This window comes from Peromyscus leucopus, chromosome 1 (assembly GCF_004664715.2).
Source record: "Peromyscus leucopus breed LL Stock chromosome 1, UCI_PerLeu_2.1, whole genome shotgun sequence".
In the NCBI taxonomy this organism is placed as follows: Eukaryota; Metazoa; Chordata; class Mammalia; order Rodentia; family Cricetidae; genus Peromyscus; species Peromyscus leucopus.
Genome location: NC_051063.1, coordinates 99357986 through 99383275, shown reverse-complemented (window position 1 = coordinate 99383275; position 25290 = coordinate 99357986). Strand labels below are relative to the sequence as shown.

At 45.2% G+C, this 25290-nt stretch overlaps 1 protein-coding gene across 1 annotated transcript; it reads right to left on the bottom strand.

The window, feature by feature from the left end:
* Positions 1–8818: 8818 nt before the first annotated feature.
* On the bottom strand, positions 8819–16837 carry Hpx (hemopexin). The gene is made up of 10 exons (XM_028858184.2): positions 16711–16837; positions 16513–16571; positions 16362–16433; positions 16125–16246; positions 13504–13657; positions 12696–12908; positions 12337–12465; positions 9564–9694; positions 9315–9477; positions 8819–9176 (listed from the first exon to the last, which is right to left on the bottom strand). The coding sequence occupies exons 1-10, from the start codon at positions 16827–16829 to the stop codon at positions 8917–8919; spliced, it is 1422 nt and encodes a 473-aa protein (XP_028714017.2). The 5' UTR covers positions 16830–16837; the 3' UTR covers positions 8819–8916.
* Between the last annotated feature and the right edge of the window lie 8453 nt (positions 16838–25290).

Below are 25290 nucleotides of genomic sequence, written 5' to 3'. Positions count from 1 at the left end.
ATCTTGTTTAGCTGTATCCCACCTGGAAGAATTGGCACCTGACCCGAGTCCTTGAAAAATGAGCAAGGCTTACATGGAAGGATAAGGTACCCTCGTTCGTTCATTCATTCATTCATTCATTCATTCATTCATTCATTCACTCTCAACTAACAATTGTAATGTATGAGGCACTGTCCTTGGTGCTAAGAACACCCAAAGGAACAAGGTAAGAGTTCCTGCTTTCATACAGCTTAAAAGTTAACAGAGAGAAGAGACACCAAGTAGTTAGAAGCATGGTGTCTTAAAGAAAATGCACAGGGCACTGTGTGGGTAGGGTTAGTCTGCCTGGGAGACTTGGAAGGCTCACACTGGAAGTAGAACTTAAGTGAGAGAACAGGATGAAGGAAGTAGAGGTTAGGCAGAAGAAGAGAAAAGTAGCAAGAGTACAGGAAGAGTATGGGTGCTGCTGTAGTTAACGATCTCCACCCATACTCAGGTTGAGTCATGAGGACTATAAGTTCAAAGCCAGCCTGAGTTATATATAGTAAGGTCCTGTCTCAACCCCTCTCATCCACCCATGACCCCAGAAGTATACATTAGTTACTTTTCTGTTGCTGTGATCAAACACCATGACCAAGGCAGCTTGGTTTATTTGGGGCTTATTTAGGGCTTACAGTTCCAGAAGGGTAGAAGTCCATCACCGTTACAGCAGGGAGCAAGCAGGTGGGCAAGGCATGGTGCTGCCCAGTAGCTGAGAGCTTACATCATGATCAACAAAGGCAGAGAACTCACAGGGATGGCCCCCAGTGACTCACCTCCTCCAATAAAGCCACATCTCCTAATCCTTCCCAAGCAGTTCCAAGATAGAGACCAAGTCTTCCATCTAATGACCTATGTGGACCATTCTCATTCAAACCTCCATAGTCTAATTAGCTAGAGTACAAGGGGGAAAAAAGATGTGTCCTCCATACAGGCAGTGTTATGGTGTGTTTGATCAACACACAGTCTTCCTGAATTCCTTACCTTCTCCTAGGTTTATAAAACGTTTTGACCTACACAGAATCACTACATGTCCTGCACTCTTCCTTTCTCTGCTTTTGCTTTCCTCTTCTTGTGTTCTCTATGCCATAAAATCAGTCCTTACCCTATGAAATACCATGGATACTGTGTGGTTCTGACCAATGTGAGTCCTATGAAGTAGCAATCTGTTGTAGTTATTACAATGGAACCACAAAGAAAGGTTGATTGTAAGCATATCTATCCAGAGTCACTTTCCCTGCAGCCCAGATTGGCCTGGAACTCACTATGTGGCTAGACTGGCCATAGCCTCTTGAGTATAATGGGTTCCTCTTCAAATGTTGAGATTATGAGCACATGCTCTCATACTCAATGAATAAAGGAGTTATGCTATTAAATGGATAGACCAGTCAATTAGCATTACTTGGCAATTGGCGCCCAAGTCATCTATTTGGAAGAACAGAATTTTCATCTATATTTACACTTTTAGGGAAAAAATAATGCTTCACTACATGTGAGTTGGGAGAGGGAGTTATCACATTTTTACTTATTTATTTATAAAAACATTTTTATTTATTTTGTATGCATGTATGTGTGAGAGCTCATGCATGCTATGGTGCATGTGTGTAATTCAGGAGACAATGTGCAAGAGTTGGTTCTCTCCTTCTACTGTGTGGGTCCCAGGGATGGAACTCAGATCATCAGGCTTGCACTAAGCTTTTACCTGCTGAACCATCTTGCCAGCCCCAATATTCTTTTATACTATATGTTTTCTTGTATTTAAAGTAATAAACCCCAGCACCTCTGGGTGGTGGCTTTTATTTAGAAAATCTATAGAAAGCTGGGCAGTAATGGCTCACACCTTTAATTCCAGCATGTGGGAGGCAGAGGCAGGCAGATCTCTGAGTTGGAGGCCAGCCTGGTCTACAGAGAGAGTTCCAGGACAGCCAAGGCTACACAAAGAAACCCTGTCTGGATAAAAAAGAAAGAAAAGGAAAGAAAGGAAAGAAAAAGAAAAAGAAAATCAACAGAATAAAATATTCTCTTGTACTACATGAAGTGGAATTCAGAAACCATATTCCAGGCCTGGCAAGAACTTCCTTAAGACACTTCAGTAGAAATATCCTAATCCTCAACAACACTAAGGTAAAACGGCATTAAGGTCTCAATGTCTGCTATCTGAACTCCAGAAATGCCAGGGCTTAGGGAGCCAGCCAAGGAAAGGACAGGCCAGGAAGGAAACTGAGAAGAAACTTGAGAGTAGAGAGGAATTGACAGAAATTAACATCATGGACAAGATCCAAGGAAGAAGTTCAAGGACTATTAAATGGTCAACAGCATTAACTGCTGCAAAGATTTCCAATAAGGTTAAAGTAAAAACAGCATTCTTTGAATTCAGCATGGTAAAGGTCGTGAACCCCCATGATCCACATCAGCAGAAAATTGAGGTGTCCAGTGTGAGGAACTGAGCAAACAGAAAGGAGATAAGTAAGTGAATGACCTCCATGTGAAAAGCTTGGAAGAAACAGGAGGTAGAAGCTAGAAAATGATTTGAGGTTATAATTTGGTTTGGGACCAGGTGTGGTGGTGCACACCTTTAATCCCAGCACTCTGAAGGAAGAGGTAGGCAGATTTCTGTGAGTTTGAGGCCAGTCTGGTCTACAAAGTGAGTTCCAGGACAGCCAGGGCTACATAGAGAGACCCCATCTGAAAAGAAAAAGTGTCTGGTTTGGGGCACTAGAGAGATGGCTTAGTTACTAAGTACACAAGCCCTCAGCACTCACATCATAGCTCACAATCATCTGTAAATCCAGATCCGGGGATCTGATGCCCTCTTCTGGTCTCTGCGGGTACTGCATACACATGGTGCAGAGACACACGGGCTACCCAAACAACACCTATATGCGTAAAATAAACATAAATCTTCTTTTAAAAATTAAAAGATTTTAGTTTTATAGCACGGAGATTCCTCAAGAAACTAAGAGCAGAGCTCTTGGGAGGCAGAAGCAGAAGGATCTCAAGTTTGAGGCCAGTCTGGGCTACATATCCAGATCTTGTCTCAAAATTTTTTTTATAAATTTAAAAACTAAAGAAATGGGGAAGAAGCGGATAGAGAGATGGCTCAGTAGTTAAGAGCACTGCTGCTTTTCCAGAAGACTGAGTTCAGTTCTCAGAACCTGTATCAGGCAGTACACGAGCACCTGTAATTCTGGCTCCAGCGGATCCTACTCATCTGGCCTCTGTGCATAACCATACATCTGTGGCATACACTTACACAGACACATACACTTTCGTTTGTTGGTTTGGGACAGAATTTTTCAGTGTAACCTTGGCTGTCCTGGAACTCGTAAACCACACTAGCCTTGAACTCAGAGGTCTGCCTGCCTCTGCCTCCCGAGTGTAGGGATTAAAGGTGTGTGTACCACCCCATCTAGCTCACATTACATAAAGATTTACTTATTTTTATTTATGTGTATTGGGGGAAGATTAAGGCCAGAAGGGGCCTTTGTTTGCGCTGGAGCTGGAGTTGCAGGTAGCTGTGAGCTGCCTGGCATGCGTTCTGGGTTCAGAACCCGGGTTCTCTGGGAAAGCATTGTATGCTCTTAACTGCTGACCCATTTATCCAGCCCCCAAATAGATAAAGGAACACTAAACTAAAACTAGAAATTGCATCTAACCCAGAAATCCCACCCCTGGGTATATGTCCCTTTTGCTATTGGCACATTTTCCAGTGCTCCTAGCCTCAGTTGTGTGACCCTGTCTGGGAAAGCTGTGCTTTGGAGACCAGCCCTTCCTGCTCTTTACTCATATGGGGTCTTAGTCCTACAACCCACGTCATGATGGGCTCCTAACTCAGAACTACATTCGAACAGTGAATGTAGGGCGAAAGGTCTGAGCTCACTTCCAGGTTTGAAAACCCAATCCCTGGGCTCAAAATCCCACCAATCCCTGGGCTTGCCTACAGTTTAGGACTAGAAATCCCACCAATCCCTGGGCTTGCCTACAGTGTAGGACTAGAAAATCCCACCAATCCCCAACATGGAAATCTCCACCCTGGAAAGCTCTTCTGCCCCTCACTCCTAAGAAACCCTATATTTAGCCTGCCTCCTGCTCAGTTCTCTGCTGCTTCTCACCCCACCGGAGTCAGCTACTCTCTTGTGTCTTTCCCAATAAATCTCTGTGTGAAGTTTGTTGTGTTGTGTGACTGTGTGGTATTCCTTGGCTCCCAACTGCCAAGATACCTTTCCATCTGAGCTGCAACACTTCCACTGGGGAAACCAACTCCTCAGAGCTGTAACACTTACAGTGATCAATTCAGAGATGAGCACATGACTAAAGAACATGGAAATCAGGTCCAGGAATTTTCCTGAAATTATCAAGCACAGTGTAAGCTTGGCAGGCATTTTGTCACTAAGGAGGTGGTGCCTTCCTAATGATGAGGCCAATCTGGAAAAAAAAAAAAAAGCAGGGTTCAGGACAGAGAGGTCCGATAATATCAACTTAACATCTGTATTGACCTTGGCTTGAAGTAAAAAATCTACTTGCATAGTTTTTAGCCATATAAATCAACAGATTTTCTTTGCTTCTATGACTTCAAATTTGGTTTTTGGTGGTTTTTTTTTTTTTCAACTTAAGAGTTGTGGTGGATGTAATAATGGCAGATTTTACCTGTTGGTAGTCATCTCCACGCCCACTTCTCTGAAATACCCCCTGTACCACCTAAGCCTAGGATCTGAAAACCACAGCTCTCATATTTCCTTGTCAGCTTGGTCCCAGTTAAGTCTGAAGGTGAAAGGAAGGGAAATCTCTCCCTCATTTTGTCCACATCAGCAGTGGCCCCTGAATATCAAAAACAAGGATGGATACAAAAGCATCGGCAATACAAGCCAGTCCAGATGTGTCTGCCCTGGTTTCCACATCTTTAGACAATACCTCTTTGCTCCTCTAAACCACGATTGGCAGTTAGCTTCCTAGTGTTTGGCTAATGCTGTGATTTTCCCCACCCCCACCCCTAGGCATCTCCAAACCTCAACTTTGTAGCAACTTTTTTAGCTTTAATTTCTTGTCTACTTGGAATGCCCAGAGTGGTTTCTGTTGAACAATAACTGATGCAACACATATTCCTAGTTTGTGCATGCATGCAGGGCTTACACACACACACACACATACACACACACACACACACACACACACACACACGCACGCACGCACACACGAACATACACACACAGCTCAGAGAGTGTCAGTGCGGTGAAACATGCCTGTAATCCCAGCACTTCAGTGGTAGAAGCAGGAAAAAAGGGAATTCAAGTTTACCCTCAGTTGCAAAGAGAGTTTAAGGCCAGCCTGGGCTATAGATGACCCTATCTCCAAAAGCTAAACAAGCACAAAACAACTCAGAGAGACTACGTTTCCCAACAGAGAGGTAAGAAGCTTAGCTGGAGTTTGAAGTCAGACATGTCAAACCCCAGCGTTCTCTTTCTCTGACCTCTAGCTAGATTTTGCAACTGAGAGGACACAGTCAGGAGGGTGGCAGATGGTGGCCATAAAAATGGTAGAAAGAGAGGCTGGAGAGATTGGTGAGAGGTCAAAGCACTTGCTCCACAAACATGAAAACCTGAGTTGGCATCACCAGAAGCCCATGCAAATGCTGGACGGGTACACGCCAGGTGGGCTGAGCAGTCTCCTGTAATTCTAGTCCCAAGAGAGCTAGTAAGAATAGCAAGACTAACGGTTAACAGTGAGTGCTGGGTTTGACTGAGAGAGCCTGTCTCACTGGGAAGCAGGAAGAGTGGTCCAAGAGGAATCCTGGCAATGACTTTGGGCCGCATACACATGCACCTATACACATGTCCACACACACATTCAAAAATAGGCTGCACACATGCTAGGCAAGCATTCTTTTATTTATTTATTTATTTATTTATTTATTTCTTTATTTATTTATTTATTTATTTATTTATTTATTTTACAATACTATTCAGTTCTACATAATAGCCACAGATTCCCTTGTTCTCTTCCCCTTCCTGCCCCCCTCCCCTTCCCCCCAGCTCACCCCTCATTTCCACCTCCTCCAGATCAAGGTCTTCCCCTGAGGACTGGGATCGACATGATAGACTCAGTCCAGGCAGGTCCAGTCCCCTCCTCCCAGATTGAGCCAAGAGTCCCTGCATAAGTCCCAGGTTTCAAACAGCTATCTCATGCAGCGAGCCCAGGACCTGGTACCACTGGCTAGGCAAGCATTCTACTACTGAGTGTGTGGTAGTTTGAATGTAATTGGCCCCCATAATCTCAGAGTGAGTAGCACTATTAGGAGATAGGACTTGTTGAACTAGGTGTAGCCTTGTTGGAGGAAGTGTGTCACTGCTGGGGTGGGCTTTGAGGTCTCTTTTTTTCTCAAACTTCCCTCAGTGTGACTTTCAGTCAATTCCCTGGTGCCTCAGCTACAGCACCACGTCTGTCTGCCTGCATGCCGCCATGCTCCCTGCCATGATGATAATGGGGACTGAATCTCTGAAACTTTAAGCAAGCCACCCCAATTAAACGTTTTCTTTATAAGAGTTACCATAGTCATGGTGTCTCTTCACAGCAATAAAAATCCTAACTAAGACAGAGTTATATCAACAACCCTCTTTTTACATTTTATTTTGAAAAAGGTCCTGCTATGTTGCTCAGACTGGCTTTAAACTCATTCTGTAGCCCAGGCAGCAATCATTGGATTTGTGACACTTCTGCTACCCAATCTCTCCAGTGACTGGAATCACAGGCCTGTGCCACCAGGAGCAGCACTAAACCCATTTTGAAGAAGTCATGGAGAGTACGATGTAGATAATCAGAATAAAACCTTCTGTTTGGGGCTAGAGAGATGGCTCAGTAATTAGAAGTACTACTTTTTCTTCCAGAGGACCCAGGTTCAATTCTCAGCATCCACATGGCAGCTCATAAACTCTCTAGTAATTCCTGTCCCAGGGGATCAGATGCCTGCTTCTGGCCTCCACCAGCACTAGGCATGTGTAGTAGGACAGGCCCATACAGTCTAGGAAATTGGCTCAAACCAATTGCCAAGGCATGCACATAACATACTTCCTTATGAGCCAACCTGAAGCCTGCCTGAGGGCCTAGCAACAGGTGCTGTCAGAGTTCCTGTTCGCTGCCAGAGTTCCTATTCGCTGTCAGGGTTCCTGATCCTGCCCAGCCAATGAGGGATGAGCACGCAATGCCACCAGATTTCGACACAGACTGGGTGCTGGGAGAAGGGTATGTAAGGCCTTCCTCCGTTATTGAATAAACGGGTTTGTTGTTTGCCTTCAACTGACTCCCAGTGTCTGTGCTGTTGATACCTTGCCTTCTCACCCCCTCCCCCGAGGGAGCCGTTAGAATCAAACAACATCCATGCACACAGTACACTGACATACATGCAGGCAAAACACCCAAACACATAAAATAAAATGAAATAAAATAAATACAAATACCCCCACCCACCCAGCTAGAGTTTCAGGATATTTTTTGAGCCTAAATTTTAGGCCCTAAACCGAACCAACCTCCAATCTCAGCTGACTTTGGAAGGGAAAGAGAATCTCAGATGAGATCCACTGTTACAACTCTCTAACTGGGTGCTTGTAATGGAGCCTAAAGCTTTGGCTGGCTTCTGAGCAGAAAAGAACCAAGCGTTGTAACTTCCATGTGGGAGGCATCAGCTGGCCTCTAGGGTGCACACACCATGAAGGGTAATCTCCTACCAGCAGACTGCGAGAGGCCCCGGGCCCCAGGAGAATCCCCCTGGAGACTGGTTTGTACATACACGTCCCTGTTCCCACTTTCCGTGACGTTCCTTCTGTCTCCACCCGACCACTGTTGCATACCTAGTGTCCTTCTTTCCCTCTTTGTCTTCATTCCCCTTGGGTTTAACTCAAGGCAGTGAAATCTTGACTGCTGATTTCTACCCAAACCACTCAGAACTACAGTTTGAACCCCCATCCACCCACAGAAGATGTCCCACAGCAACTCCAAGTCAATCCACCTTGAATAGCTGCCCCAAGTCCTAGGACTCCCGATGCCCTAGGGCCAGTTGTGGTCAATTTGCAGGTTAGTTCAGAGCTCTCTTACATGCTGTGCACACCCAACAGTTTCTCTTCCTATTCTGGTCTTTTTGACCCACTATGTGTAGATAGGCTGGAATAAATCATGTTCTGGGCTGGGGATGCAGCTCAGTTGGTGAGCGCTTGTCTAGCAGTCACAAAGTACTGAGTTTGATCTCCAGCATGGCATAAAGTGGGCATGGCGGTGCATGCTTGCAACCCTAGCACTGGAAAGGTCAAGACAGTAGGATTAGAGAAGTTCAAGGCCATCCTTGGCTAAGTGGGGAGCTTGAAGCCAGTCAAGGCTACATGAGACCCTGCAAGAAGAAGGGGGTGGGGGAGAGGAGGAGGGGTAGGAAGAGCAGAGAAATCAAGGAAAATCAAGGAAAGGAAAAAGAAGCAAGAAAAGGATTGTGGTTTGGATTACAAAGTCATCTATGTACTGTCCTTGTTCCCCACAGCCTTGTTTGAGCTTGGGAATCTCTAAGAGTAGTTGCCTGAGCAGGAGAGATGGCTCAGCTTTTAACAGCTCACACTGCTCTTGACTAGAATCCATGTTTAATCCCAGCACCCACGCTGGGCATCTCATAACTGCCCAAAACTCCAGCTCAAGGGGATCCAATTCCTCTCACCTCTGTGGACACATACCCATGCACATTCATATACTTTTTTTAAAAAATTATAAAATAACATTTTAAAAAGAGAGTTGCTAACTTTTCAATCCAAATAAAGAAGATTTGATGTGATTTCACATCATTCATGTGAAGAAGCCATCTGGTTTTATTAGGACGAAGATGGAGAGGTGGCTGGGCTGGGCTGGGCTAATACGCATCAGGGTTTCTCACTGATGGCAGCCAAGGAGGCTGTTTACTTGCCGGGGCTGAGGAACCATCTTGGCGGCATTCAGTTTGTCTATACTGCTGTAGCAGTACAAATTGGGCCCATGGATAAGGTACAAGCTGGGACCGTTGGACGAACATGAGTTGGGGCCAAGAGACTTTTCCAAACACAGGGCCCCATCAATTTTCTCATGGGGCCAAGAAAGCTCTGTCCATGTCGCCTGAGCTCCTGACTTCAGGTCCAGCCACCATAGCCGCCGTCCTGGGAAGAAGATAACACACTTAACATGGCTTCTACATCACAAGGATCTTGATTTAGCTTTTCTCATTCCCTCTTGGTCATCTATGCCATGAAGAGTTAGCAGAACAAGACATCCCTTAGCATCCAAAAGCTCCTCACCTGCTGTGACATAGAGCCTGGAAGAACCAGGACAGGTAAAGGTCGAATCCACAGTATCCAGGCTGATCCCGGGAGGGCTCCCGATTTCCTTCTCCAGCCGCTTTGGATAACCACTTACTAAGGTATTGCCTCCCTTTGTCAGGAAGACATATACTTGAGTGCCCTAGGGGACAAAGGAGAGTGACAACATAGGCCTATACAGTCAGTCTTGTTCCAGTTTCCATCTACAGCCTTTCTCCCAATACATACCTGGATCAGATAGACTTTATCATCCCAGGAAAAGGCAGCATCTACTGTTGAAGGACCCTGGGGCCAATGATGAGCAATGGGCCAGCTATGCCACCCATCACGGCTGGTGTCCAGACGCCAGTAGTGGGAGCCTGTGGGATATCAGAGGTAGTGCTATTGCTGGTGGTAAAAGCTAACGTAGTAAAAGGACAAGCAATGAATGCAGGCTGGAGTCATGAGAGGGAGAGAATGCATGCAGAGGCCAAGAAGAAGTCGGGAGCGTGAGAGGAGAACCATGTTGGGGACTGTGGCTCCATTGGAGCTGGAGTCAGCAGAAGCCTGATAGAGAGGCAGTTGTGGACAACTCAGACAGGAGTTCGGCAAGTGTGTGTGTGGTGTGTGTAAGGCACATGCGCATGTGTATGGAGAAGGATGCATGTGTGCAGAGGCCACAGGAGAATGTCAGCTGTCCTGCTCAATCATTCTCCACCCCATTGTCTTGAAAACCAGCTCTCTGACTCTAGCACTAGGCTGGCAGCCAGCAAACCCCAATGATCCTGCTGTCTCTGCTCCCCAACAGTAATGGGATTACAGGTTTACACCAGGGTTTACCTGGCCGTTCATATGGATCCTGGGGAATCCAAACTCAGTTCCTCATACTTGAGCAGCTGGTGTGCTAACTCACTGAGCCATCTCTCCAGTCTCTTTTATTCTCATAGTAACGAACTAAAAGAATTCAGACTCCCACTTACCACTTACCTCCCTTCCCCCATTGCTCTCTAGCTGTACTTGCGTTCCTATCCTCCATTGAAAAAGTTCCTATCAAGGTCAGCACTGTCCTCCAAATCTAATGGTCAATTTCTACCTCCTGGCTTTCGGCAGCAATTGACTGCTCACCACTCCCTTTTCCTTATAGACAGGGTCTTGGTTCTTATGTCTGCTATGGAGCTGAGGGTGGCATTCATGAACTTCTGATCTTCCGCCTCCACTTGCCATGCCCAGTTTATATGCTGCTAGGGATCTAGTCAAGAGCTTGGTACATGCTAAGCGAACACTCTACCAACTGAGCTACATCCCTAACCTATTCTTCTTCTTCTTTCTTCTTCTTCTTCTTCTTCTTCTTCTTCTTCTTCTTCTTCTTCTTCTTCTTCTTCTTCTTCTTCTTTTGGTTTTTAGAGACAGGGTTTCTCTGTGTAGCTTTGCCTTTCCTGGAACTCACTTTGTAGACCAGGCTGGCCTTGAACTCACAGAGATCCGCCTTCCTCTGCCTCCCAAGTACTGGGGTTAAAGGCGTGCGCCACTACCACCTGGCCTAATCCTTCTTCTTTAAACATTCAAAAAAAAAAATCTTGGCTCCTACAATCTCAGAGTCATCCAGTATGCTGCTTATCTTTCTGACTATCCTTTTTGGTCTTATATCTAAGAGATTAGAGTTCCTGTTTTGTCCTCTTTTCTTCTCGAAATGCCTTTAACTCCACTGGTGTTCTCACAAACACCATCTATATGCTGAGGACAGGCATGGAGTCTCTTCCACTCAGACTGACATTTCCTTTGAACTTTAGGCCCAAATTCAGTTGTCCACCTGATACATTCATTTGGTCCTATTTGGTACACCAAACCTAGCATGTTCCAATCAATCTCTGCCCCAACACACACACTCTCTCTCTCTCTCTCCTCTCTCTCTCCTCTCTCTCTCTCTCTCTCTCTCTTACTTTGTCTGTGGTTTCCCCCAATGATCCCACACGCTTGCCACAGATGCATACTCTCCTGACCCATGTTCTTCCTATGACAGGTGTTCTCAGCTCAGTTCTGTATTGTCACAACATGTATGTTTCATTGCAGCTATATGTTTTCAGTAAGGTGTGCATTCTGAGAGGATACACTTTCCATGTAGCTATGTATTTCTCAATAGAACTCGTTAATCACAACGTATCATATTTGCTCAGATGTTTTTACTTTTCTGTGCCCTTGCCGTCTATGCCACTTTTGCTACGTTATCTCAGGTTGAATGTGGTGTGGTTGTTTCCTCCCCATTCTGGAGATGTCTTCAGTGTAGAGAGTGCCCTGTCACACCTGCCTGAGGAGTTATATGTCCCCAAATATCATGAGGTGGCTTTTACCAACTGAAGACAAAGGTCAAGGGATGGGTCTCTTCATTGGACATTCAAAACAAAAATCTCCCTGAAGCTACATCCTAAAGGTCTGGAGTATACATGCTTCTTTTCTGTTTCTTAGCAGTGGGAACATCTCATCCCTATGTGATGCTGAGTCCAGAGGTTGGGATATAAAAACTAAGCACCTTGGAAAGATGGGGTTCCTGAAATAAATGAAGGGAGAGCCAGTGTATTCAGAAGGGCATGTGTGAGAGCAAATGACACAGGGAGATCCAGAGAGTAAATGAGAGCCAGGAGTCTCAGAGAGACATGCAAGAGCAAGGGATACAAGCAGGTGTGGATGCACAGCGAGCTCCAGACAGCAAGTGACGGTCAGAGGGCCCAGCAGGGCAAGGGAAACATGAGCAACTACTGGAGATAGAGGGGTCCCACAGAGAACACAGACAGGGGAGTACACAACACTGAGATTCAGACAGGTAGAAGACATGGAAGGAAGGCATGGACAATGGAAGATAAGGTTGGAAATATGCATCTGAGGAGACGGAGTGCTAAATGGAGGTGAAGTACAAAGGGATAAAACACAGGATATGGTGATGAAAGTGGAGGGCTCTGTCAGAGAAAAGAGGTACAAACAAAAGAGACAGAAGGATAGAGCTGGGGAGTTTGGGGTGGTCTCTCACCAGTGAAGGCGTAGGTGGCACCACGGTGGTCAGACATTAATGCAGTCAAGCCGGGATCCGGGCTGCAGCGCGAGTGCATAGGATGGGTGCTATTCCCATGAGCAGTTACATTTCTGTGTCTACCGTGGCCTGGAAGAGAAACAGGTGGTGGGAACACACACAGTGGAGGGAGGCTGGGGTTAGGTTCTGCAGATGAAGAGATAGCCAGGGTTAGAGGAATGTGGGTTCCCCGTTTGAGGACAATAGGAGAACTCACACCTTAGAGTACAGAATTAAGGCGGGAGGTGAGCATATGAGGTCAGCAAGCTCAGTCAGCATGGATAACTTCCAGTAGGTCCCAGAGGTTGGGGCTTTCTCACCTCTGCCAGGGCAGGACATGAAGTAGTCACGGGCATCCAGAGGGTATCTGGGAGGCACTTCTCCTGTGACTGGGTTGAAGCGCAGGAACTGGTTACCCTGGAAGCAGTAGTAACGTTCAAGCCACCTCAAGGCTGAGGTGCAATTCCCAACAGCTGGCCAGGAACGTTCCTTTTTGGTTTTTGTAGCAAAGTCCCAGAACCACTTGCGGTTGCCTATGACAAAGAAATCAAAAGGCATTCAGTGAGGCTGGATTATGCACGCCTTGGACTTTCACTGGGGCCCAGGAGAGGTGGGATACAGTAGATGGGTATATGGAGCAAGCAAGCACAGCAGGGAGGTAGTGATCACACACCAAAAGCCAGCAGCAAGGTGCACATGATCAACCTAGGAATAGGAAGAGTTGGGAGAAGTCAGAGAAAGAGGAAACAAACTGAAATTTGAGGTAGGAGCTATAAGGCAAACAAGAAAGGAAGCCAGAAGCAAATTCAGTATTCAGGGAATAGTGTGGAGTTTCTGGAGCCAAGATCAGGAGATGTTAGAAGTCAAAGCTGGGAGGTCAATAGGGGTTTGCTCATGGTGAGATATGTACATAAGGCCAAGGAGCACAGGTCTGTCCCAGGGTCATGAGGAATAAAGGAGAAATGTTAGCTCAGTCATTAGAATGACTTCTACCCCTTACTCTACTTGACCTCTAGCCTGGAACAGGCTTTTCCATTTCCTTTCCTCATAAAATCAACAGTGGCTCTTCCGCCATCACCATGAGCACCATGACTCCATCTATGTTCTTGGATTCCTGTGTGGACACACCTTGGAAGAAGATTATGCCTTCACTCTGGCATTCTCCATGGTGGCATTCCACAGCTGCATCCAGCGGGTATGGGATTCCAGGAAATTCTTCTTGGAGCAATTTTGGATATCCATTTTCCTTCTTTTCAGGAGGGTATACCCAGACTTTGTCTCCCTGCATCCAAAAACACTCTTTTGGGAACTGTTCGGCTTCAGATACATTGCATGCACACACACGTTTGCTCTATTGCACGTACACAGTATCTCCTTACAGCTTCATGCATTTTCAGTCCACATGTTGCCCCTTGTTGCAATACATACTCTCAGCCAACACAGTCACCATACTACAATGCATACACATCTGGCTATGTATAAGCAGACACTCCTGGGGCACACTTAATTACAGCACTCTTAGTTTTGGCAAGAACATCCACAAGTAGGTATCTTCTAATCACTCGCCCATTCATATATTCATTTGCTCATTTATTTATAGATTCATTAAAGAAACACATACTGAATGACTATTACAGATTGAGCATTATGAGAAGCACTGAGCATCCAGGGATGGCAAGATTGAAAGCAACTGCTACATCCCAGTCATTCAGCCACCAAGGTACAAAGCATGCAAAAAGCACATAGATAATACATGGGAAATGCCAAACTATGTCTGGGAAAGTCCCAGAAAGTTTTAGTGTGGAGAGAAAGAATATGGCCAAAGAGTTGAAAAATGAGTGAGAATTTACCAGGTAAAGAGGACAGGAGCATAGAGGACCCTAACATGTACAGAGTACTCAGAAGACTTGGTGTGACCTCATGCTATACAGTGAACATGGCAAGGGAAGAAAAAATGAACAAATAGACAAAACAAGGCTAGCTCCCTCAGACCCACATGTATCTGGCATATAGTACAGTACATGGTGGTACATTTACTGAAATAGGAAACAGAGAAAAGGTTGCTTTGTAAGAAAGACACCAAATTTATTTGGGAAGATGCTGAGTTTGGTATATCTGAGGAATAACTAAGTCAAAGATTTTTCAACAAGAAAGTGAAAAGAGATTGCCAAAGCTCAGGAGAGTGATCCAGATCTGGTATAGCACAGAGCCCTCAAAGCCATGGAAGTGGTTAAAATCACCTAGGAAGGATGCTTGGACAGGCTCAGAGTGGATCCCCAAGCAACAAACATTTGGGACTGGCTGTGCTGGCTAGTTTTATGTCACCTGCATACAAGCTAGGGTCATCTGAAAGGAGGGAACCTCAATTGAGAAAATGCCTCAGTAAGATCTGGCTGCAGGGCATTTTTTAAATTGGTGATTGATGAGGGAGGGCCCAGCTCACTGTGGGTGGTGCCATCCGTGGGCTGGTGGTCCTGGGTTCTATATGAAAGCAGGTTGAGCAAGCCATCGAGAGCAAGTAAGTAAGCAGCACCCCTCCATGGCCTTGGCATAAACTCCTGCTTTCATGTTCCTGCCCTGTTTGAGTTCCTGTCCTGAGTTCCCTTGATGATCAACAGCTATGTGGAAGGGTAAGCCAAATAAACCCTTTCCTCTCAACTTGCTTTTGGTCATGGTGTTTCATCACAGCAATAGTAACCCTATTGAGGACACTGGTTAAGAAGAGGGAGTGGAAAGAGGCAGGAGAAGGAAATAAAGCTGTCACACAGGGCCACCTCAACCACATACACCCTTAGGCAAGTTAAGAGAACTTATCTCTTCCTATGAGCAGACAGTTTAGGCCAGGGCTTCATGAACACAAGAATCAGTGTATTTTAAATCCTTTGCTTGCCCTCTTGGCCAGGTGCCATTGTGTTGGGAAACACTTGCTACACATATAAATAGGACCATATACAGGGTCATAGAAGCCAAGGAAAGAAATTGCCATAAGTTAGGAATAGCAAGGCCAGCTAGAACTAGATTAGGTATGAAGAATAGCCATTAGATATTGGCCTTTCCTGCCCACAGGTGCACATGCTCAGTCTCTGCTTCTCTGTCTGTCTGTCTCTGTCTCTGTCTCTCTCACACACACACATACAGAGAGAGAGAGAGAGAGAGAGAGAGAGAGAGAGAGAGAGAGAGAGAGAGAGAGAGAGAGAGAACCTGTGCTTTTTCAGGAAAATAAGGCACAGGGGAGGAAACTTTGTACCTATTGGCAAGGGCCCTGCCATAGTTTGAATGTGTCCCTCAAGGTTATATGTTTGTTACCACACAACAGTGCTGGGAGGTGGAGCCTAATAAGACATTGTTAGTTCATCAGAGCCCAGCCTCACAAATGGCTTAATGTGATTATTGGCTCAATATGATAATGGGAGCAGGTTAGTTATATAAGAGTGGGTCACTATAAAAGAAGGTTTGGACCCTCTGGCTCTCTCATGCCTTCTTTTACCTTGGTGCCATCTTTCTATAGGCTGTGACGCAGCATGAATTCCCTTGCCAGACACCAGCACTATGCCCTTGGGCTTCCCAAACTCCAGACCCATGAGCCAAGTAAAATACTATTCATTAAAACTATCTACTATCAGATATTCCTTTACAGCAGCAGAAAATGGACCAAGTCAGGCTCCATGCCAAGGACACTTGAGGGAGGAGGGACTCTAATGTTGATTCCAGCCCTTTCCAGCCCAGCTCTTCCCTTGACCCAGCAGTACCTTGATCAGGAAGACACTGTCAGGACCACGGCGGAATGCAGCATCCACTGAGCTGGTGGAATTCTTCCACCTCTCTGAGATTAATTCCCGGATCCCTGCATGACCCCTCCACACGAACTCCCCTGAAAAACCAACACTCTCTGAGGAATCTAGAACAAACCTTTGGCTGACTGAGATAGTTTCAAAGAAACAATATATATATATATATATATACCAATATGCATAGCTTCCTCCTACCTTTAAAGAACAGCATGGTCCCATTGTGATCCAGGGTGGCAGCATCAAAGCTCCAGCCATCTGAGCAGCGCTCTGGGTTGGAAAAATATCAGTAAGATAATAAAATGCAGAGACACAGAAGACAGAAAGACTCAAGGAATTAGGGTCTCACCGATTACATCTGAGTCTGGCTTGCTCCCACTTTCAGCTTCAGCAACATTCCCATGGGCACTAGAGAAAACATAAATAGATATCTGGGTCCATTGGGTCCTATTCCTCTTCCTTAGCTCCTGACCTAGGTCTGGAAACTGGCCCCGTCACACTCAAGCCCAGATCACAATCCTCTATTCCTAATTCCAGCTTTACTCACGAAGGAAGAGGGTTGGCAACAGCCAGGGACCAGCACAGGCCCAGCACCACCAGGGTTACTGATGCCACCACTGCCCTAGCCATGCTGAGCTGGAAAGACCACAGGACAGCACTAGGCATGAGGCTGAACTTATATAGTTCATCACCACCCCCATTTCCAACCCTATTGAGAAAGACTGGACTTCCAAGACTATGCCAATATTGGCAGATGACACCACAGCAAATAAGGTCAAAGTCTATAAAGAAACCTGAATCCAAGACTCTCTTCCCGGCAGTAGCCCCCACCCCCCTTCAGCAAATCTTCAGCCATGACTAGCCCATATCCACTGTGACTCTCTCACATACTGACAACAGGTATAGGTGCTCATATATCAGGACAGGATGGACGGTTATCTTTCTAAGGCTGAGTTTATCTCTACAATGAGAGAGGAAAGAAGAGGGGGCGGTGGCCGGGAGATGACCTTTTTTTTTTGTGTACTGAGTATCAAGTCCAACTCAACTAAAGCCTACGGCAACTAAACAGACTACTGCTTATAACCCTGCACATACAAATGCGCTTCCTCAGAAATATTCAAGAGAATCTTTTCTAAGCATCAGTCATGGGAGCCTCTCCTGGGGGTACCCCAAACTTTTACAGCTTTATCTCTGGACTACTGGTTTGGAGATATTGTCTCACACTATTGCCAAATAATCCATACCCTGTCCCTAATTCAACCCCTGCCAGCAAAAAAAAAAAAAAAAGAAAGAAAGAAAGAAAGAAAGAAAAGAAAAGAAAAGTTGTGAAAAGCTTCTGAGGGGAGGCCTGACAGTAACGGGGCCCAAAGAGGCGTCTTTTACCTGTAATTTCTCTTGATGATTCCAACTTAGTGGAGAAATGCTTTATTTACCTATCACAGAACACAGTGAATTGTAACTAGGATTGCACAACATTTACAACAGATTTTGACATAAATGTTCCCTTCTCCATACATGTTTTCTTGACCAGCTTTTCTGACCTCTGGGCCTCTCCTTTCCTATATGTCACCCACTAAAACTTGAAATTATTTTTTCCAGCTACTTATTGATTGCTTTCTGTTAGTTTTGTTTCTTAAGCAATCCGGGGTTTCCCACACGCCAGGCAAGCACTCTGCCATCCCAGCCCTGTCGTTCTGTTTTCACCCCCTGACCTGCTTTGGCTCGTATCGTTCCATTTCGGAGAATCCCCCCTCTTCTGAAGCAAGTGGACATTATTAATGGTGGTACCTTTAGGACAGGTATGTACTGAACTCTAGGGGTCACATTTGCTTGTCACTGCCCTTTCTCTGGTGGTCCTGTTTCTCTCCCCAATGTTTCGGTCCCACGTCCTTCTCATTCCTGGACATCACCTGCCACTTCCAGCACCTGCTATTCCCATCACTCCCTGAGACCTCTTCCAAAGCCCGCCTCAGTTCCACCCAAGATTTGCTGTCAGCTCAGAGAACTGTAGGTAGTGCCGGCTAGGCTTTAGCCTGAGACTCCCAGACCTCTGTTCCTTAATGATCCTTCTTGGGTGGTCTTATGGTCCTTACATCCTCTACACGACCTTAGCAGAAGCCTGAGATAACCCTCTCCGTTATTAAGTGATGAGGTCAGACTGCAGGCTGTGCTCATGCTGAGCACATGATCTACTCTTCTTGTCCCTCTTTTCTATTCTGCAAAAATTCCTCTGACTACAAAATCAGAGCTCTGGGAACTCTGGGGCATGACACCAGGCTTCTGCCATCACATACAATGTCCCCTCCTGCCTAAAAATAAACATGTGCTGTTAGTGTCACTACTTCCTCATGGGTCAGTAAGCAAAGCTAGATTCTAAAAGGACAAAGGACACAGCTCCTACAACTGAGGCCCGACACCCACCTTCTCCCATCATAAGACAGCTCTTGGCTGGATCTGCACTGGTAGCTGATACTCCTAGACTCTCTTTCTTCTCACAGCCTCTGTATTTAGCCTTTCTGGGGATCCATTACTAATTTGTAGGCCAGTCTCCCACTGCCTAGCAGAGTCCTTAAAAGAGAAACAGCACTAGATGCTCATTTTACAGTTTAGCCTCTTCCCATACAGCTCCTCAAAAAAGTGTTGATGGCCCTTTAACATTGTTGTTTCCTAACTGTCTGCCATTCATTCATTCATCCAGTGGCTTAAATGCAATACCCCCAGGGACTCACTAGACCCCCACAGTGTTTCACAAGCAGGCAACACCACAATGAAGCCCAACTTCTAGACAAAAACTGTGAGGAAGAGAATTACATCCAGTTGGGAACTCTGGGCTATGAATTTGCGGGCAACTTTAGTGCTGGTCACAGGTCATAAGTCACAAGGTAACTCTTCTCCAGCACTCAACACAGCACTGACCTTGCTTTTATTCCTCTCACCAGAGGAGGCCACCTCTGCTTGTCCTCAGTGCATCCAGCCCTCCGCCTGCCTGGACCACGAAGCTTGTTCACGGTTGTGCACAGGCGCCCCCTGGAGACCACTGGCACCAGTGCACTCCTACCTTCAACCACAGGATGGGAAGATTTCCCTCTGGCTGATGGGCTTTCCAGACCTGCCCTCTCGCCTCTCGCTCCTCCTAATCCCTAGCTACGTGGGTTTGGAGGCACATCCTCTTCTCTGCTCTCTCCCTGTCCTCTGTAACCCTCCACTGTTCAGAAGGTCTATAGAGACCTCAGTCTCCGGCTTGATTTCCAGGGAAATTAGAGCTCTGAAAAATACAATTGTTTCCTTTTTGGTGTAGTCTTTTCAATTCTCCCAACCAACAGCTTTTTGACTTCCCCCAGGAAAGACTGAACATAGGCCAGCAAAGCCTTAATGGCTAGGACATCCTCTGGCACTGCAAGGTTCTATATTTAAGCTGAACATTGACCTCATTATCCCTTGGGATAGCTACGTCCAACCTGCCCTAAAACTAATCTGACTTCAGTCATTCCTCCTGGGACCACTGAGTACTGGGTGTGCCAGGCCTGATGTTTTCACTGTGTACTCCAGAGCAGAGACTGGATTCTTCACTCCTGGGGTTAGGAAGCTTAGAAACAAAGCCCCAGGCACCTAAAAAGAGCTCATTGCTCCCAATCAACCTCTCCAACAAAAAACATTTTCTCTTGTTTTATAATGGATCTTCTGACTAGTCCGTTCCTTTTTATTTAGTTTTTTTTTATTCATATGTGTGTGCCTGCTTGTCTATATGTGTACCATGTGCAAGCAGGTGCCTGAGGAGGCCAAAGAGGGGTGTTGGAACCCTGGAGCTGTACTTACAGGCGGTTGTAAGCCTCTGGATATGGATGCTGGGAACCACACTCCGGTCTTCTGAGACATCTCTTCTGTCCCTAAACAGTCCATCCCTATCTCCCTATGAGTAGAAAATAATTTATTCACATTTACTAGGTGCTTGTATTTGCTGTTGTACTAAGCACTTATTGAAATTTTATTTAATTAAATGTTCTTTTGTTGCTGTGGTTTGCATGTATTTATCCTCTCTAAATTCATGTACTAGAAGTTTACTCCCCAATGAAGCAGAGGTGGGGGAAGGGAGATGGAACATATGGGGAAGTTTTTAGGACAATGAAGTTAGAAAGGTTCTTTTCTCTTCTGCCATGTGAAGGGCAGTCCCTCCTCACTAGGCACCAAATCTACCAGCACCTTAATCTTGTACTTTCTGGTCTCCAGACCTGTGAGAAATACATTTATTTTAAAATCATCCACCTCAGGTGTTTTGTTTTAGCTGTACAAATGGCTTAGGCAGGACTGTTTGTCTTACTTTATGATTGAGGAAACCAACATTAGATATCTTAGCCAAATCACATTGTTAACAACTAATGGCGCCCTGGTTTAAACTATGGCTTCCTGATTCCAGGGTGTGCTCCTAAGTTTATGAAGGGCCATGCTAGTAAGTATTTAACAGCTCTTCTCCAGGGGAGAAAGCCCTGACTCATCACATTTGCCGACTTCTGTGGTGAAAATTCTCCTATCACAGTTGATCAAGCTACCAAATGTTAGAAACAGAGTGGGCCTGAGACATGCGGTAACAGGATCTATGTGGTCTTCCTACCCCACAGATGTAAAGAAACTCGGGGCACAATAATAGTAAAATAAGTAGTAAGTGATGCTTTTGAATATTCTTCAGCATTCATTTTTAAAAAGATTTAATTTTAAGGTCATAGTTCAACATTTTTGTTGTTGTTGTTTTGTTTTTTGAGACAGTATGTAGCCCATGCTGGTCTCACACTCAGGATCCTCCCACTACAGCCTCCTGGGGACTTGAGCTCAAAGGTTTGTTTGGTTTTTGTTTTAGTGGTTTTTCTAGGAAAAGTTCCTCTGTGTAGCCCTGGCTGTCCTGGAACTCACTCTGTAGACCAGGCTGGCCTCAAACTCAGAGATCTTCCTGCCCCTACCTCCCGAGTGCTGGCATTAAAGGTGTGCCCCACCACCGCCCAGCAGCTCACAGGTTTATGATCATGGATTCCAGAGAAACCTACATGTCCACGAGCATGGAAAAGTTACATAAACTTTTGCTCATACATATTTTTAAAAATTCTATATGTACCCTTAACACAAAGCAAAAAGCCTGGAGAAATAGCTGGGCATGGTGGTGCATGCCTATAATTCTAGCACTCAAGAGGCGGTAGCAAGAGGATCTTTGTGAGTTCAAGGACAGCCTGGTCTACGTAGGGAGCTGTGATGCCTAGCGACAGTTTAATAATGGCTGGCTTTTAAGCAACTAGTGCTCAAAGTTCCTGATAGTTTTTGTGAGGCAGGGACGAAGGAGCTATAGAATCCACTAGTCACCATACTATTTAATTGTGAAGAGAACTAATAATTTTTTGGTACTGGAGAATCAAATATGGAATCTGGCATACACTAGGCAAGCATTATACCAGTGAGCTATACAACAACAACCCTGAGATAAGGGCTTTATCTGCTTTTTCTGCACTGCTATATCTCCAGCATATGGAACAATGCCTAAAGTACTGTATTACATAAATATTAAATCCTGTGAGTTCAGCTTTCTATTTATACATAAAACCTGTATATTTCTGCCCCCACTTACTAGTACAAGCACTGTTTTTTCATCTGCCCACTCAGACAGCTTCTCACTTCTGACCCTCTGTGATCAGTCTGCTCTTCTACATCAGTTTTCAATATCATGGTACTCTCCAAAAGGATACCTGAGGTTACCTGTTCTTGCTTAAAAGACTTATTATATATTCCAGCTTTGTCACCCCTCACCCACCCCTTTTTTGAAGCAGGCTGGCCTGGAACTTGCTATGTGGACTAGACTCTCAAACATAGAGATCCAACTGCTTCTGCCTCCCAAGCGCAAGCATTTAAAGGCATGTGCCACCATGCCTGGCTCTTTTCCCGTTCTTATGATAGTCTCCTTAAAAACAAGGATCTGACTGATGGAATCTTTTCTTTTACAGCATACCTCACACATCAGCATTTCTGTTGTTTGAAGACAGATCTGGCTATATGGCCTGGTATCATTGTGTAGCCCAGGCTGGCCTCAAACTTAAAGCCATCTGTCCACCTTAGCCTCCCATGTTCTGAGAACTCAGGCTTGTAAAGACGGGGCTACACCTTGCTTTTGTCTTTTGGGACAGACTCTATGTCCTGGAACTCCCTATGTAGACCAGGTTGGTCTGGAACTCACGAAGACCCTCCTGCCTCTTGCCTCTTGAGTGCTGAAGTTAAAACTATACACCACCATGCCCAGCTATTTCTTTAGTTTTTGTTTGTTTGTTTGTTTTTTATGGTACAAATAGGGTGTTCATTTTAGCAGGAAGTTTTGGTACCTACTCTGTGCTGATGGGCATGTAGATTTATCTGGAATCTGTTTTCTATTTTAAAAGCTGTGCTAAACATTTGGTGCACACTCCTTTTGCATTTGTCCAATTTTCCCCTAGACTACATCCCTAGGATTGGAAGGCAACAGATGATTAAAATGCCAGGTCTTCAGCAGGAGCAGTTTAGAGATGTTAATCACTTTCTTTTCCATTGATATGTCTCTTCCTACCTCTTTCTCCACTCATCAGTTCACTGGCCATCTCACCCATCCCCATTGCCTAAGTTCTTCAGTGGTTTGCTGTTACACTTGGACCCAAATTTGGCCTTAATTAAATGATTTAACTCAGCTCTAACTCTTCAAATCGAGTCTTTTCCTCTTCCCAACCAACTTCTTTCTGAAGCTACTTTGGTCTCCTTCAGATTCCAAACCCATCAAGACCTCCACTCTCAGGAAATCTCTGTTTCCTTTACTTAACATGCCTAATCCCTTATCTACTCTTTGCTTCTTTGGCAGGCTACTGATTAAAAGAGGCTTTCCCAGTGTATCCTGTTTAACACTATTTCTGTCCTTGTACAAAAACTTTATTTTTTCACACTTGAACTCAAGTTGTCATTACACATTTAGTTCTTTGTCACAACATGCCTTCTTTCCCACTCAATGGTAACTTCTATAAGGTTCCATAGGGACCATTTCTGTCTTGTTTTCCCAGGGCCCATTTCTCTTTCTGACCAATTGTCCTGAGTAGTAAGTGTCCAGTAAATCTTTAATGGATGAAAGAGCCTGTGGATCACATATGGCCATAGAGCAATGGTTCTTAACTTGTGGCTCACAACTCCTTTGGGGGTCACATATTAGATATCCTGCAGATCAGACATTTTCATTACAATTCATAACAGTAGGAAATTAGTTATGAAGTAGCAACAAAATAATTTCTTGGTTGGGGGGTCACTAAAACTGTATTAAAGGGTCTCAACATTAGGAAGGCTGAGAACCACTGCCATAGAGGATCACTGAACAAGCAGGACTCGAGTTCATGCAGGACCACAAAATAACATTCTTGTTTGTCCTGACAAAGAGTTGGTAGTGATGCCCCATGTATGTGAAGATCATTTGAGTCACACCAATTGAATCATGACATGACTTCCACAATCAGGCAACCATTTATACCTACCTGAACCTCAGATCAGAACTAGGAAATACCCAGTGTGGATGGACCTGGGAGTGACTTCACTTTGAGACACCTTTGCATAGCTTGGGAAGACTGCCTATCTAGAAACAAGCTCTAGAGTCCTGCTCTATGGCTGGGGAAGAACTATTTAGGACTTCTCAAGGAAGGTCACCCTTATTGTCATTTTAGTTCCCTCTTTTGCTTTTAGGCATGCCAAGAGATTGAAAATAGGAACTTGTAGCTTCCATTCTGCATCACAGCTGGTGCTTTGATCAGAATGGAGGGAAGGAATAGATTCCACTGATACTGAACCCCTGCCTCTTTAGGTCAGTGTATGGACTGAGGCAACTCTGCTCATAATCAGAGCCAGATGTGTAGGCCTGGTGAGAACACTGCCCTACAGCTTCCAGGAAATCTGTGTCCATCCACCTGCCTACCAGGTCTCAACTCACAGCAATGGCAAGGACCAAAGAGGTAAGTATAACCAAGACTTCTGTGTAGTACAAGTAGTACACCCTTAGCCTTTACAAAGATTCCAAGGTGTTCATACTGCCTCCTATCTGAGGCCCAGGAATTATGCTATATTGGATAATATCTTATCTCGCCCATAACCTTTCATTCATTCTTCCTTCCTTCCTTCCTTCCTTCCTTCCTTTCTTTCTTTCTTTCTTACCAAGACAGGGTCTCTTTGTGCAGTTTTTGGAGTCTACCCTGGAACTCACTCTGTAGACCAGGCTGGCCTCAAACTCACAGAGATCTGCCTGCCTCTGCCTCCTGAATGCTGGGATTAAAGGCGTGCCCCACTACAGCCTGGGAGCTTCTCCCATAACCTCTTATGACCAACATTCCCAGATCCACTATTCCTCAAATCTTGTGTACCTTCTCTGCCAGTCATCATGCTAAGTGCAAGGAGCACAAAATGAAGAAGACAGTGTAATTTACTGTGAAGAGAATGACAGCTATAGATCCAACTCTGCTCTTCAGTCAACAATGTGGCCTAATTTCTCTGTGCTTCAGTCTCTAGTAGAGAAAGAAATTGTAGTCCTTACCTCCCAGGTCACTGAATACTGCTTTAATTATCTCTGGGATTAGTAGTCCTACCATGAGAGACTAGAGCTCTGGAATGCAATGTGAAAACCTCAATTCCATTGTGAGGAAAGGGCAGCAACCTTGGAACACGGAGCTGGAAAGGATTAGGGTCCAGGGCTTTAGGAATGACTTCCACCACTGACCATAGAGTCTCTTACATCCAGGCTCCACCTGGAGAAGCCTTAAGGATTGCTCTCACATGACTAAAACTGCTCTCCTTGCAGCCCTGGCTGTATACTGGGTAAGAGTCAACCTTTCCTATTTTGTAGCTCCAGAAAGGAGGGGGCATGGAACTGCCTGTATTTACAGGCATGCAGAGATACAGGGCCTGGGAATGAGGAATTAGTAAGTGGCTCAGGGCCCCAGGAATTCACTCATTTTTTTTTATTTTATTTTTTTTAAGTTTTCTGAGACAGGGTTTCTCTGTGTAGCCCTGGCTATCCTGGAACTCGCTCTGTAGCCCAGGCTGGCCTCGAATTCACAAAGATCCACCTGCCTCTGCCTCCTGAGTACTGGGGTTGAAG

What these genes read in the sequence shown, in the direction of transcription:
- Hpx (XM_028858184.2), bottom strand. Translation starts at nt 16,829, where the DNA reads ATGCCTAGTGCTGTCCTGTGGTCTTTCCAGCTCAGCATGGCTAGGGCA. An exon ending in GTTGCCAACCCTCTTCCTTC is followed by an intron (nt 16,572 to 16,710) that starts GTGAGTAAAGCT and finishes TGTTTTCTCTAG; the next exon opens with TGCCCATGGGAATGTTGCTG. An exon ending in GACCATGCTGTTCTTTAAAG is followed by an intron (nt 16,247 to 16,361) that starts GTAGGAGGAAGC and finishes TTGGTTTTTCAG; the next exon opens with GGGAGTTCGTGTGGAGGGGT.